This window comes from Nomascus leucogenys, chromosome 13 (assembly GCF_006542625.1).
Source record: "Nomascus leucogenys isolate Asia chromosome 13, Asia_NLE_v1, whole genome shotgun sequence".
NCBI classification, from domain to species: domain Eukaryota; kingdom Metazoa; phylum Chordata; class Mammalia; order Primates; family Hylobatidae; genus Nomascus; species Nomascus leucogenys.
The window spans coordinates 51,853,959-51,868,094 of record NC_044393.1 but is presented as its reverse complement, the minus strand read 5'-3'; the positions used below and the strand labels follow the sequence as shown (position 1 = coordinate 51,868,094).

Here is a 14,136-nt window from a genome sequence, read left to right as displayed (position 1 = left end):
TCCAGCTTTGTTCCGTTACTGGTGAGGAGCTGCGTTCCTTTGGAGGAGGAGAGGCACTCTGATTTTTAGAGTTTCCAGTTTTTCTGCTCTGTTTTTTTCCCCATCTTTGTGGTTTCATCTACCTTTAGTCTTTGATGATGGTGACGTACAGATGGGGTTTTGGTGTGGATGTCCTTTCTGTTTGTTAGTTTTCCTTCTAACATTCAGGACCCTCAGCTGCAGGTCTGCTGGAGGTCCACTCCAGACCCTGTTTGCCTGGGTATCAGCAGCAGAGGCTGCAGAACAGCGGATATTCGTCAACAGCAGATGTTGCCGCCTGATCGTTACTCTGGAAGTTTTGTCTCAGAGGAGTACCTGGCCGTGTGAGGTGTCAGTCTGCCGCTACTGGGGGATGCCTCCCAGTTAGGCTACTTGGGGTTCAGGGACCTACTTGAGGCAGTCTGTCCATTCTCAGATGTCCAGCTACATGCTGGGAGAACCAGTACTCTCTTCAAGGCTGTCAGACAGGCACATTTAAGTTTGCAGAGCTTTCTGCTGCCCTTTGTTTGGCTGTGCCCTGCCCCCAGATGTGGAGTCTACAGAGGCAGGCAGGCCTCCTTGAGCTGCAGTGGGCTCCACCCAGTTCGAGCTTCATCGCCGCTTTGTTTACCTACTCAAGCCTCAGCAATGGCAGGCACCCCTCCCCCAGCCTCAGCTGCCGCCTTGCAGTTTGATCTCAGACTGCTGTGCTAGCAATGAGCGAGGCTCCGTGGGTGTAGGACCCTTGGAGCCAGGTGCGGGATATAATCTCCTGGTGTGCTCTTTGCTAAGACCGTTGGAAATGCGCAGTATTAGGGTGGGAGTGACCTGATTTTCCAGGTGCCATCTGTCACCCCTTTCTTTGACTAGGAAAGGGAATTCCCTGACCCCTTGCGCTTCCCGGGTGAGGCGATGCCTCGCCCTGCTTCGGCTCACGCTCGGTGCGCTGCCCCCACTGTCCTGCACCCACTTTCCGACATTCCCCAGTGAGAGGAACCTGGTACCTCAGTTGGAAATGCAGAAATCACCTGTCTTCTGCGTCGCTCATGCTGGCAGCTGTAGACTGGAGCTGTTTCTATTCGGCCATCTTGGCTCCACCCCAAAGCCCATGCTTTTAACCACCATGATATTTCACACACTCCTACCTCATCGTAGTACAGGACTTGTGACCTCATTATTATAACACAACTAGAACACTGAGCTCTTGTGCTTTCAGATGTGCCTTGTGTGTAACAAAAAATAACAATAGAAAAGGATTATTTGAAATCCAACTCACTAATGTTTCTTTTGAGTAGATTACAGGCTTTTGGATACCTAAGGTAAGACACTCAACCTGTATTTCCATACAACCTGGCTGTAATTCAAGCTTCTAAAAGAGTAAATCAGGAAAAGTACTCTGCTAGGTATGGAATCATTTTTCAAATTATGTGGGTTGCAGTGTAAATTCACGAACACACTCCTATTTCAGAAGTTTTTCTTCCCGTTTTTCATTAAATAAAGTAGGTAAAAGGCCCCTGCCATAAAGCATTAACCCCATCTCTGTGGACAAAGATGGTCAGGATGGGGATTTGAATGCATTTACTTATGGGTCGTGGTTTTCCTTCCAATCTGGCTAACATCAGTTTAAGCTTCCTTAAGTAATTTCTTGGTCTTCCTAATTGGAGCTAGAAGTTTGAGATAAGCATGATGAACTGTTCTATTCTAAAGAAAAATTAGGGAACAATGCATATTACTACAACTAGTTTATTTTATTAAGAAATAAATTGCAGCCAGGCACAGTGGCTTGTGGCTGTAATCCCAGCACTTTGGGAGGCCAAGGTAGGTGGATTGCTTGAGCTCAAGAGTTCAAGACCAGCCTGGACAACATGGTAAAACCCTGTTTCTACCTCCCCCAGCTCAAAAAAAAAAACAACTGGGTGTGGTGGTGCACAACTGGAGTCTCATCTACCTGGAAGGCTGACCTCCCAAGCTTAGGCGATCCTGTTGAGGCTGCACTGAGCCATGATCTTGCTGCTGCACTCCAGCCTGGGTGACAGAGTGATACCCTGTCTCAAAAACAAAAACAAAAAACCAAATTGCTTTCCAGGGTTCAAATGTAAACTATAGACAGGAGATTCCCATAACAACATATGAGGGCTTTAGGAAAAAACAAAACAAAAACAACCCTGGAAGATTTCAGGATAAATAGAAGACACGTTTTTCTACCAAACGTACTTTCAAAAGTAGAAAATCATGGATTTAAAAAACTTTTTTGATATGTCTAAATGTATCAAGTTTCAAGTGTGCTAACTTTATGAACACTTGTCTCTGTTCTTAAATGCATAACATGATCTTAAATTTTTCAGATCTTTAAAAATGTTAAGCAATGCAAAGATTTCTACCCCATCTCCCTCCACATCTTTAAAAGCCAAAAACCACCTACCAAAACTCCATTACTGTTTGTGAATGAAGAATTTTCATGACTTGAAAACCTACCTAATGTCCCATCTTTAACACTAACTTTTTTAGAAAGGAGAGCTCTTGTTATGTTCTTTAACCTCTTTTCACTTCATAAATTTCTTCATGGTCGACATCAGTACTATCCTCTTAAAAATTCAAATGTGAACTAACAGCGTCATTTATTGAAGGCATATTATGTTAAAATTAGTGATTTTCCCAAGGACAAAATGTTAAGTGGAAAAGTCAGTACTCAGATTCAGGTGTGACTCCCAGGCCCAAGCATAGCCTGGAATGAATTAAGAAGGTCACCATAATAATTTTCATAAGGTGAAAGAAAACAAGCATTATATATTTTTCCACATCACAAAATGGTGAAGACCTAAGAGACTCCAGTGGCTGGCTCTGAACCCTACAGCAAGACAGTGGCAGAGCTGGAATGGATTCCAGATGTCTTTGCTAACCATTAAGAAAGAGTTACTGAATAACTTTCTATTACTCTAAAAAGTTACTGTTCCCAAGTGTATTGAGAATTCAGAGATCTGAAGTAAGATAGAAATCTTTGTTCTGGGTTGTCTTTAAGCTTTTGCCAGTAACATGGTCCCGGCAGAAGAAAACATAAAACTGTAATCCTAATCAAATTTTGCAACATCAAATACTATTTCAATAGTTTCAAATACTATTCCAATATTGTTCCAGCAATATTCCAAATAAGACTAAGAAATATTTCAAATGAATAAAGACTAACAATCTTCAAAAGTTTTACAGTTTTCTGTTTGTTTTGCCTACTGTGCAAAACATTAAATTATTTGTATGTAAGAGCTGCTTATTCAAAACTTTGTTCTTACTCTGTTACTAGTTATATTAACAATATATCCCTTTTCTCCTTGGATCTTTGTAATAATGGAGTACAATTATATGACTTACATGCCATTTATAATTTTCTCTGAAGAGTATTACCTGAAGCTCTTAGATTTAGTGAGGACATCAGTTTATCCTATTTTAAAGGGAGAAAATAGGATATTGAGAAATCACACCGGTGTATCAGCAATAACTGAGGTTTCAGACCTCTGTGTTTTGCAGTTTGGACACTGACAAATTCTAGAGATGGATTAAAAAAAAACTATTAAATCAATATGGTAAAGAAACTACTAATAGCAGGAACAATCAGTCTCTGTGAGGAAATATTTTCCTTGTTAAACATCTGGCCAACATGCAAGAGCTGCTAGACTATTTTTAAATTTTTTTTTATACAGAGCTACAGTTCTTAACTTTCTGCAGCCAAGCCACTTCAGCCCCTATGGCCAACCTACTTCACCCAAGCCACTTGTCAACACATATGTGTACATCCATGTGTGCAGAAGAAGAGACAAATTCATATTTAGCTTTCAGATGAAAAGTATACGATTTTAAATGAAAGAGTTGGACTCAGAATAAGTTGCGTCAGAAGTTAAATGATAGAGACATATCGTAAGTCTTGATACTTCCAGAGATTAAGTAATCACTTTAGAGGATCTTCCTGTGTGATACCTTTATTTAAGGATCACACTTTGAAAACTGTTACTCTACACTGATTGCCTGAGAAGTTCCTTTCACAGGCTGGCAGAAAAGCTTCCAAAAGAGTGTATGGCAGCGTTTTTCCTTCAAAGATTATTCTATTTCAGAATAGAATAAACTGAAAAATCCACAGAGTAACATTTAAAAATTCCATAATAACAGTCAAAATATTACATTTTTGTTTGTACTACAAAGGGAAAGATAGTCTGCATGTCCATCTATCCCAAAAGTTGTAAAGATCACTGGTCTACAAAGCTAGCAGACCAGTGCCTTTAAATCAGGTTCTATCAGAAGATATTTTCTTGAAATCACTATGTCAGTATAGATAATTTGACCATCTGTTTCCTGAGTGTTACATAAACCTTCCTTACATCGTATGTCAAAATAAAACATTCCAGTTCCTAACCTTTATGGGATTTCAATTCCACTTTCCCCAGTTGGCTGACATAAACATCTATGTCACCCTGATTAGTTGAGGCTTTTAGACATCCAGAAGACGAATCTAGGAAGAAGAAAAAACCATAAGTAAAATCATTCTTACTTGATAAATGGAATTACAAACTTGAAATAAAAGGCTCTGCTTTAGCATTAGGATAAGGGGCTAAGAATCTTACAAAGTTTAGTGTTTTCCTCATAACAATGCCATTGTTTGCACTTAAACGTAAACAGTATCAGAAACCTAGAAATCTATTAAACTAGACAACTAATTTAAAAATCTTTATCTATATTAACCCGAATAACTTATCTCTAAACATTTACTCTAAAACTTAATGAGTAGGAAGGAGAGTCTGCAAGTAATGGTTCCTTTGACCACTAAGCATCATTGATATATTTAGTTTTTTATCGTGTTGATACATTTAGTAAACTTTCAATAATTACCAAAGAATTCTACCTCATGTATAGTCACATACAAGCAGTAGTAAGGCTAACAAAAATCAAAACCTCTCATAATTTCTCCTTGTAGCAAATTTGCTGATACTAAGAAGTGTTCCTAATAGTAAAAGATTACTCTACATAAAGTTGTTGCATTTCTTTTTTTCTTTTTCTTTTTTTTTTTTGAGACAGGGTCTCGCTATGTTGTCCAGGCTGGTCTCTGACTCCTGGGATCAAGCAATGCTCCTGGGATTACAGACACAAACCACTGTTCCTGGCTTGTTGCATTTCTTTAAGGGCAGAAGGGCAGGGTGGAATAATTTGAAGAATAGCTTGTTTATATCTGATAGTTCTTTTCAAGTTTCTGGAATTGAACAGGTATCTTTAAGTGAGAATAAGAAAATAATAATTAAGGTAACCCTGATTTGACATTCAAATTTCCCTGTGTCGTCGATGACCCCACTTTTGAATCAACCAGTATCACAAGTTCAAGGGAAAACAGTCAAAATAAGGAAGTAAGGAAATGAACTTGAAGACTTAGTGCTAAGTGGTTTTTCCTCCTTTTGAATCTTTAATTTAATATTCTATCTGACTGCCTGGAGAAGGCCAAAGCGTATTCTTTTTAGAGAGGCCTCTAAAAAAGCGTATTTTATCAGGAGGTTTTATTACTTCAAAGTGGAAACAAAGTAGGGAGTGTGGTGAAAACTATGCCAAAAATTACACTTTTTACAAAACAGAGAAAACATTTGTGTGTGTGTGTGTGTGTGTGTGTATATGAGCCAACATTTTGCTTTTAAAAAAATGTTAACTGACTTCAAACAAAGACAGTAAATTTGGAATAAACTGTTTAAAATCTGGCTCCAAGATCATTTATAATAATTTATTTCCCATCTATACTGGAAAATGCCCTTTATCAGACTCAATTTAGTTTTCAAGTGTGAAAAGTTAACACTGACGTTGGGAAATGAAACCACTAGAGATAAATGACACAGAATAGCTGGACAAAATGAACATTTCACTGCTTACGTACCAACAGAAACTCCTTTTTAAACCTCTTACCGCGTCCTAAAACAAGCCAAGTAAAAATTACATTATGATAAAAAAAAGAAAAGTGTAATACACAAGGTGTGTATTATTCCAGTTTGAACAAAGTAAAATAGCTGAAACATTAGTGTGATTTCTCGCTTTCTCAAGGAGGGAAAAAAAACACACAGAATTTTTGTGTGGCTCATAAATAATACTTTCATTTACTTTTCCCTCCAAATGAGAAATAAATGACAGCTAAATAATTATATCCCAGGCCACAAAGTAATTATATCCTCATGTTATCTGTATTGATCTCTAATGATGGCTCATCCCTTGGAGGCTGTCAAAAAATAAAAAAATGAAAACTCAAGGTGTTTTCAAAAAAGAAGGCAAAGGTGATATTTTAAAACTATGCAGCAAAACAAGCCCTCCTATTTTTTTGTTTAACACAAATTATCAGAACTAAAATTAATTATCAAGAGTAAAATTAAGGCTTCATCCACAGAATTTCATTCTTTTGGAGTTTACATAATGGAGAAATTCTATAGATCTGGGAGAAAGTCCTGTAGATCTAATGTATAGCACAGTGACTGTAATTAACAATACTGTACAGTAAACTTGATATTTGCTAAGAGAGTAAATCTTAAACATTTTCATCATACATATAAAATGGTAATGAGGTGAAGTGACAGATATGTTAACTAAATGGACTGTGGAAATCATTTCACAATATATATGTATATCAAATCATTATATTGCATGCATACCTTAAATATATACGGTTTTGTCAATTATGTCTCAATAAAGTCAGCAAAAGCAAAAAAAAAAAAAACACACCACAAAAGAAACCAAAATAAATCTACATTGTAACGTGATTAGCTCAGTGCTTGGCACATGGGCACTGAGTAAACGATAGATATTTTAAAGAAAGGGCCAGGTGTGGTGGCTTACGCTGTAATTCCAGCACTTTAGGAGGCTCAGGCAGGAGAACTGCTTGAAGCCAAGCATTTGAGACCAGTATGGGCAACAAAGTGAGGCCTTGTCTCTATTTTTTTAAATAATAAACAAGTAAATAATGTTAAAAGAAAAATCAGTCAGTATAGTTGGTCATATTAATAAAAGAAAAATGATCATTTCAATAAATTCAGGAAATGTATTTGACAAAATTCAACATTCATTCACGATCAAAGAAAGTAAAAAAAGAGAAACTTTTAAGCAAACAAGGAATAAAAGATTACTCTCCCAATCTGATAAAAGGCATCTGTTAAAAATCTATAGCTAACATCACACTTAATGCATTCCCCCTAATACTGGGGACAAGGACAGGGATCAAGTGCAAGGAATCACACTCTCATCACTACAATTCAACATTATACTGAAGTTCATAGCTAGTCTGATAAGGCAAGAAAAAGAAAAGTAATAAAGATAAGAAGAAAAGAGGTAAAACTATATTTACAGATGAAAATGTCTGCTCAGCTAGAAAAGGATTCCAGATTCGAGAAAACCACTATTAGAATAAATTTAGCAAGGTAACAAGATACAAGGTCCATTTATAAAAATCATTTGTATTTACATATATCAGCAGTAGACAATTAGAAGCAAAGTCTTAAAAACTGTCTCATTTATAACTGTGTTAAAAACACAAATGAATTTAACAAAAAAAGTGCCAGACCTCTACATTGAAACTTACAAAGCAATGCTGAGAAAAATTAAAGAAGATCTAAATAAATGGAGAGAGCTACCTACCATGTTCATTAATTGGAAAATTCAATGTGATTCAGTGCAATCCCAAACATAATCAAAACTGTATTTTTTGGCAGAAATTGACTGGAAAATCAAAGGACCTATTATATCCAAAGCAATCTTTAAAAGGAACAAATTTGGAAGACTTCAACTACCTGATTTACAGACTTACCAAAGTTACAGTAATCATGATATTGTGGCACAGGCATAAGGCTCACCAAATAAATCAATGAATTAGGAACAAGAGATCAGACATTGAGCCACACTTATATAGTCATTTGATTTTAGACAAGGATACTAAAGTAATCCATCAGAGAAAGGAAGGTTTTTCAACAAATGGTGATATGAAAAAATTTTTAAACTGACAATAATAAATGTTGATGAGGATGTGGAGCAACTCAAATTCTCATACATTATTGATGAGAGTATAAAGTGGAACTTTGGGAAAAGGTCTGGTAGTTTATCATAAAGTTAAACATAGAACCTACCTAGTCAACTCAGCAATTCCATACCTAAGTATTTACCCGAGGAAAAAAATATATACATCCATAAAATGACTTACATTAGTATATTCATAGCAGCTTTGTTTACAGTTGCCAAAAAATTAGAAATAGCCCAGGTGTCCATCAACAGTAGAATGAACAAATTAAGCCTTCTAATAGCCTGCTTTCACTTCTGAACCCTTCTGGTACATTACGAAATAACAGCTAGGTTGTTCTTTTAAAATATAAATTATTTATCACTTCCCTAACATCCTGTTGTAGTTGGAATAAAGTCTGAACTCTTACCCTGTCTACAAGGTCCTAAGATGTAGCCTTACTTACCTCATATCCTACCACTTTCCCCATAAGCCAGCCTTCTATCTCTTGAAAATAATAAACTTCCATTTTCAAGGCCTGCAGTTGCTATTCCTCTATCTAGGGAGGCTGTATGCAGAATTTTACATAACTTTCTCACTTTTCTGGCTTTAGTTTAAATGTACCCTCTCCAGACCACCCCCAATTGCCTAACTGAAGTAGTTTTCTTTTCCCCAATCTCTATTCAGTTACCCTTTCTTATTTCTTCATTGTACTTACCACAAACTAAAATTACCTTTTGTTATTTATATGCTTGTTGTCTTTCTTCCCAGGGCTCAGAGAAGGTGAGGTCTCTGAGCACAGAAACTATGTCCTGTTGACCAATATGTTCCCTAGTACCTAAAAGAATTCTTAATACATGGCAGGTACTCAATAAATACATGTTGACTAACTAGTTATTGGTATTCACAAGGTTGTCTTCAACTTTTAACACATTTGGAGACCAATAAACAGTGACATTATTTATATCTTTCTTTCAAATACTTAATTTAGATATTTGAAGAATTCAAGAAGTTTGTAAGATCTTTTTTTTCTTTCTTTTTTTTTTTTCTTCAGAGAAGTTTAGCAAGAAATATAAGACATTTCTTAATACCAGCTCAGGCAATTTTCTTCGAGTGGACATAATTAGTACATTGGTTCTGCCTATATTTGACTTGTGATCCTGTCAAGTTCATCAGTTAAACTGTAGACTTCATTTATTCTAATAAAGTCATCACAAATATACCTATTTTTAAAAGTGGGCAAAATACACAAACTAGTAGCTTAGCACGTACCTACTGTGATGTTACCCATCTTGCTTTGTAATGTTATATTACCTGCAAAAAAGAAAAAGATACTTTTATGTACTAGAGACAATCTAGAAAGGAACTGTGATACATAGCAATGCTAAAACATGGATGAATAGCTACAATGTAATTTTTGTTGGCAATTTTTCCCAATATCACAAATCCAGTCAAAGATTTAGCTGTAGTTCTGAAATAACTAGCCTTAGGTATCTCTGCAAACCTTCTTTCTCTACTACCAAACCCTAAGCTTTTTTAGCATAACTACAAATCACCATAACTGCTGGCACAGAGGAAAAACAATACTTCTAAAACCCGTAAGTGAAAAAAATTACTGAAATGTAGTCACTATACATTTTCAACCTAAATATCAATGTATTTATCAGACCACACAAAGCGAAGTTTTCACCCAAGTAACACTAAAATATGGTATGGAAAAAAAGAATTATTTTTCAGGCCACTTGCCATGTCTATTAGATTAAAAGTAGTTTCTGGGCCAAGAATTAAAGTGGTTTGAGATATGAATAATGAATACATGGAGGTATGACTAACAAAACAGAACAAAGAAGCTTCAAAGTTTTCTGTCTTAGTGAAAATATGTTTTCCATGATAAGTATGGAATATTGTGACCATTCTTCCCAGCCCCTTTCCCCTAATACCAAAAGTAGTAGGATTATTCTTCATATGTGTGTTCACATGTATAAGTATTCCTAGAATCAGGAACTCATATTTATTCTACTGAAAATATAAGCAATAATGTTATCTCTTCTAAAATAATTCCAAAACTACACTAAAAAGTAAAGGAATAACTTTGGCCTCAGAATTAATCTTCAGTAAACTCATTTTATCTCATTTCATATACCTTATGAATACTGACTTGTATCAGTATCTGGGAAAAAGCAAAAAAGGCACTGGATTCATTTACTCAATAGCCAGATGCACCTAATTGCAAAAATCCATCTGAAGGTCTAACATACCATATTTCCTGTGAGTATATGAACAAGGAGTATATTTGTGTATGAATAAAAACTTGGTTTGTGTACTGAAGCTTATAAGATTACTATTTTTTTTTTCATATTTTAGATTCAGGGGATACATGTGCAGGTTTGTTACCTGGGTATATTGTGTGATGTTGAAGTCTGGGGTACAAATGATCCCATCACCCAGGTACTAAGCATAGTACCCAACAGTTTTTCAACCCTTGCCCCGTCCCTCCATCCCCCATCTAGTAGACTCCAGTTTCTATTGTTGCCATCTTTATGTCCATAATTATCCAATGTTTACCCCCCACTTATAAGTAAGACCATGTGGTATTTAGTTTTCTATTCCTGTGTTAATTCGCTTAGGATAATGGCCTCCAACTGCATCCATGCTGCTGAAAAGGATATAATTTCATTCTTCTTTATAGCCACGTAGTATTCCATGGTGTATATATATCACATTCTCTTTATCCAATCCACCACTGATGGGCACATAGGTTGATTCCATGTCTTTGCTATTGTGAATGGAGCTGCAGTGAACATGTTGAGTGTGTGTGTCTTTTTTGAAGAATGATTTATTTTCTTTTGTGTATATATCCAGTAATGGGATTCCTGGGTTGAATGGCAGTTCTGTTTTCAGTTCTTTGAGAAATCTTCAAACTGCTTTCCACAGTGGCTGAACTAATTTACATTCCCACCAACAGTGTATGAGTGTTCCCCTTTCTCCACAGCCTCGCCAGCGTCTGTTGTTTTTTTACTTATTTTTAATAATAGCCATTCTGACTGGTGTGAGATGATATCTCATTGTGGTTTTGAGTTGCATTTCTCTGATGACTAGTGATTTGGAACAGTTTTTCATGTTTGTTGGTTTCTTGTACGTCTTCTCTTGAGAAATGTCTGTTCCTGTCTTTTGCTCATTTTTAATAGGGTTATTAGTTTTTTGCTTATTGATTTGTTTAACTTCCTTGAAGATTCAAAGGAACAAAGGATATTAAACCTTTGTCAGATACAGAGTTTGCAAATATTTTCTCCCATTCTGTAGGTTGTCTGTTTACTCTGTTCATAATTTCTTTTACAGTGCAGAAGCTCTTTCATTTAATTAGATCCCAATGAGGCAAGTCTAGGAGGACAGGAATCACATCTTTCTTATTTAGCTTCATATCTGGGAACTTTGCACAATGCATAGTACATAGTAAACACAATTATTTTGTGAACAAATAAAAAGTTTGGAAAAGTAGGTAAAGAGCAACCTGTGGTAGAACCACAGAGTGCTAAGTTTACTGACTATCCTACACCAAAAAAGTCAGTGAAGAATTTCAAGATGGATAAAAATATAAGAAAACCATGCTTTAAGAAGATTCACCTAGTGTGAGACAGTGGGTGTTTCCATACTCAGCATTCTCTTTACTGCTTGTTGTGGTTTGAATGTTCTCAGAAAAGTTCATGTGTTGGAAACTTGGTACCCAATGCAGCAATACTGTGAGGTGGGACCTTTGGGAGGTAACTGGGTCATGAGGGTTCTGCCCTCATGAATGGATTAACCCATTCATGAATCAATGGATTAATGGGTCATGGAGGGAGTGGGTTAGCTATCACAAGAGTGAGTCTGTTATAAGAGCCAGTGTGGGTGTCTCTCATGCAGCCTCTCTCCATGTAAGGCCTGTACCACTTCATGACTCTGCAGAGCCCCTATCAGCAAGAAGGCTCTCACCAGATGCGGCTCCTAGACCTCAGACTTCTCAGCCTCCAGAACTGTAAGATATAAACTTTATAAATCACTCAGTCTCAGGTATTCTGTTATAGCAACAGAAAACAGACTAAGACACTGCTCTACCTCCTGAACAATAAAAGATGAAGCAGACAGGTCCCTGATATTCGTAACTTTATTAATAAAGAACTATGATAAAGTTTAACAGTCATTTAGCTAGTGAATCCAGTCACCCACTCATGAAGGCAATGGAGCTTTATTGTTTTACACTAGTCTTTAATAATGCGATAAAAATTTACAATTTTTTTTAAATAAAAATATGGTCTTTCTCAAAAAGCCAATCATTAGTGCTTGTCACGAAAGTGAGGAGGTCTTGAGAAAATAATGATTCCTTGAACCAGAAAATAGAAGTTTTAGATCTATACAAAATGAGGATTAGTTAATTATAGTGGGACCTATAGAGTCTCAGATAACATTCTTCTTGAATGTTTGAGTTCTACTGTATACTAAAAGCATAATGGAGCAACAACAACAAAAACCCATGGAATTAAGGAATTGTTTCAAATACTGTCTAGTTATAAGTAACACTTCAAAATATTTTTGTCAATTCTAAATAAAACAGTAAACAAAAACTTATTTTCAACTCATATCAAAATATTTAGAAAATCTCTACCTTAAACAGAAATATTCTAAAGTCATTAGAAAACACAAAATGGATGTCTTGCCTCAAATGCATAGTGGAATAAAGTAGTATATTTAAAAGTATTCCAAGCAACAAAATGGGCATTATTAGCAAAATTTTCTATATTTTGGTTTCACCTACTTCATCTCCAATCACTGAAAATAATAAAATAATTATTTGAGAGGAGTAAATCTTAGTAAAAGCTTCTTTCCAATAAAGCAGACACCAAATGGTCTGTAATAACTATGTGTGCTTACCCTACTCTCAAGTCATATAAGTTTTCCACAAATCCCAGTATTTGAGAAAATAGATAGCTTTTCTTAGCTTGTAACCTTTCATTCTAGCATGGTCAGAGGAAAAAAAATGTAATCAATTTAAAGATAAACATTGGTTTATTTTTCTTCACCAAAAGAAATGTGATTATGGTTCAAGCACATATAACTCTTATAATCCAAACAGAGTAATCAAGTATCCTTAAAGATTAAGTCATTTTGTGTTTTTTGGTGGGTAGGGGTGGGGAGGTGGGAAGGGAGACACTTGTATTTGCAAGCCACAGTGCTAAATGCTAAGAATATAGAGATGAATAAAACATAATCTTTGCTCTTGAGGAGTTTATAATTAGGCAAGGATTTATAGAAAACCAGAGATGAGGCAAGATGCTTTAGCTGAGTACTGAAAGATTAAAAAAGTCAACAAGATTTTTAAAAAGCTAGGAAAAGCATTTTGGGCAGAATATAAACAGTATGATCAGTATGATCAAAGGCTCTGATCAAGAACTCAGAGATATAAAACAGGTAAAAATGTGTATAGGAAAAAAGACTAATTCTGGAAGACAAAGCATAGAGTCAGAAGAAGGAAAAGGGAAGTTGGGCACGTCACTAAGGCAGTAGAAAACGGTCCGAATAAGAGAATGACATGTTCAATGTGCATTACTAATAAACTACTACTTTAGCTGCAGTGAGGAGAAATGGATCTGAAGAAGGCAAGGCTGGAGGCAAAGTTACTGCTAGTATTGAGGCAAGAGGTCAAAAGGGTCTAAAACGGAAGTGTAGAAATTAGCAGGAAAAAGGTGAGATAGATTGAAAAAATATTTAGGAGATAAAACCTGCCTAAACTTGGTAGTTGATTAGATGCAGGAGATGAGAGAGAAGCAGGAAGTTAAGACCACTGCCAGATTTATAGCATGGGAATTGGGAACATGGCAATATCAGAAACAGCAAATAAAAACAAGGGAAGAGGACACATTACAGATGACATTCAGGGATGGGGGAAGAAGGGAAAAAAGCTAGAAATGTTGAGTTCGAGATGTCTATGAAGATCCAAATGGCTATGTCTACCTGCCAGATGGATGTATAAATTAGTCAGGGCTAGAGACATAGATTTGAATAATCAGATTTGAAACACCCTTGTAAGGGTTGTTCAGACTCAGAAGTATATAAGATGCCTTAGGAAAATATGTAGAGAAAGAACAATA

At 36.0% G+C, this 14,136-nt stretch overlaps 1 protein-coding gene across 2 annotated transcripts in view; it reads right to left on the bottom strand.

Moving 5' to 3' along the window:
• The window catches only part of FAM185A (family with sequence similarity 185 member A), a 57,736-nt gene that overhangs the window by 27,244 nt on the left and 16,356 nt on the right, over positions 1-14,136 (bottom strand). For both annotated transcript variants that reach the window (XM_003268183.4, XM_030826697.1), the window contains exons 5-6: positions 9,284-9,325; positions 4,418-4,513 (exon numbers count right to left, since the gene is read on the bottom strand). In XM_003268183.4, the coding sequence (XP_003268231.1) occupies positions 4,418-4,513; positions 9,284-9,325 (138 nt within the window). The remainder of the gene's footprint in view (positions 1-4,417; positions 4,514-9,283; positions 9,326-14,136) is intronic.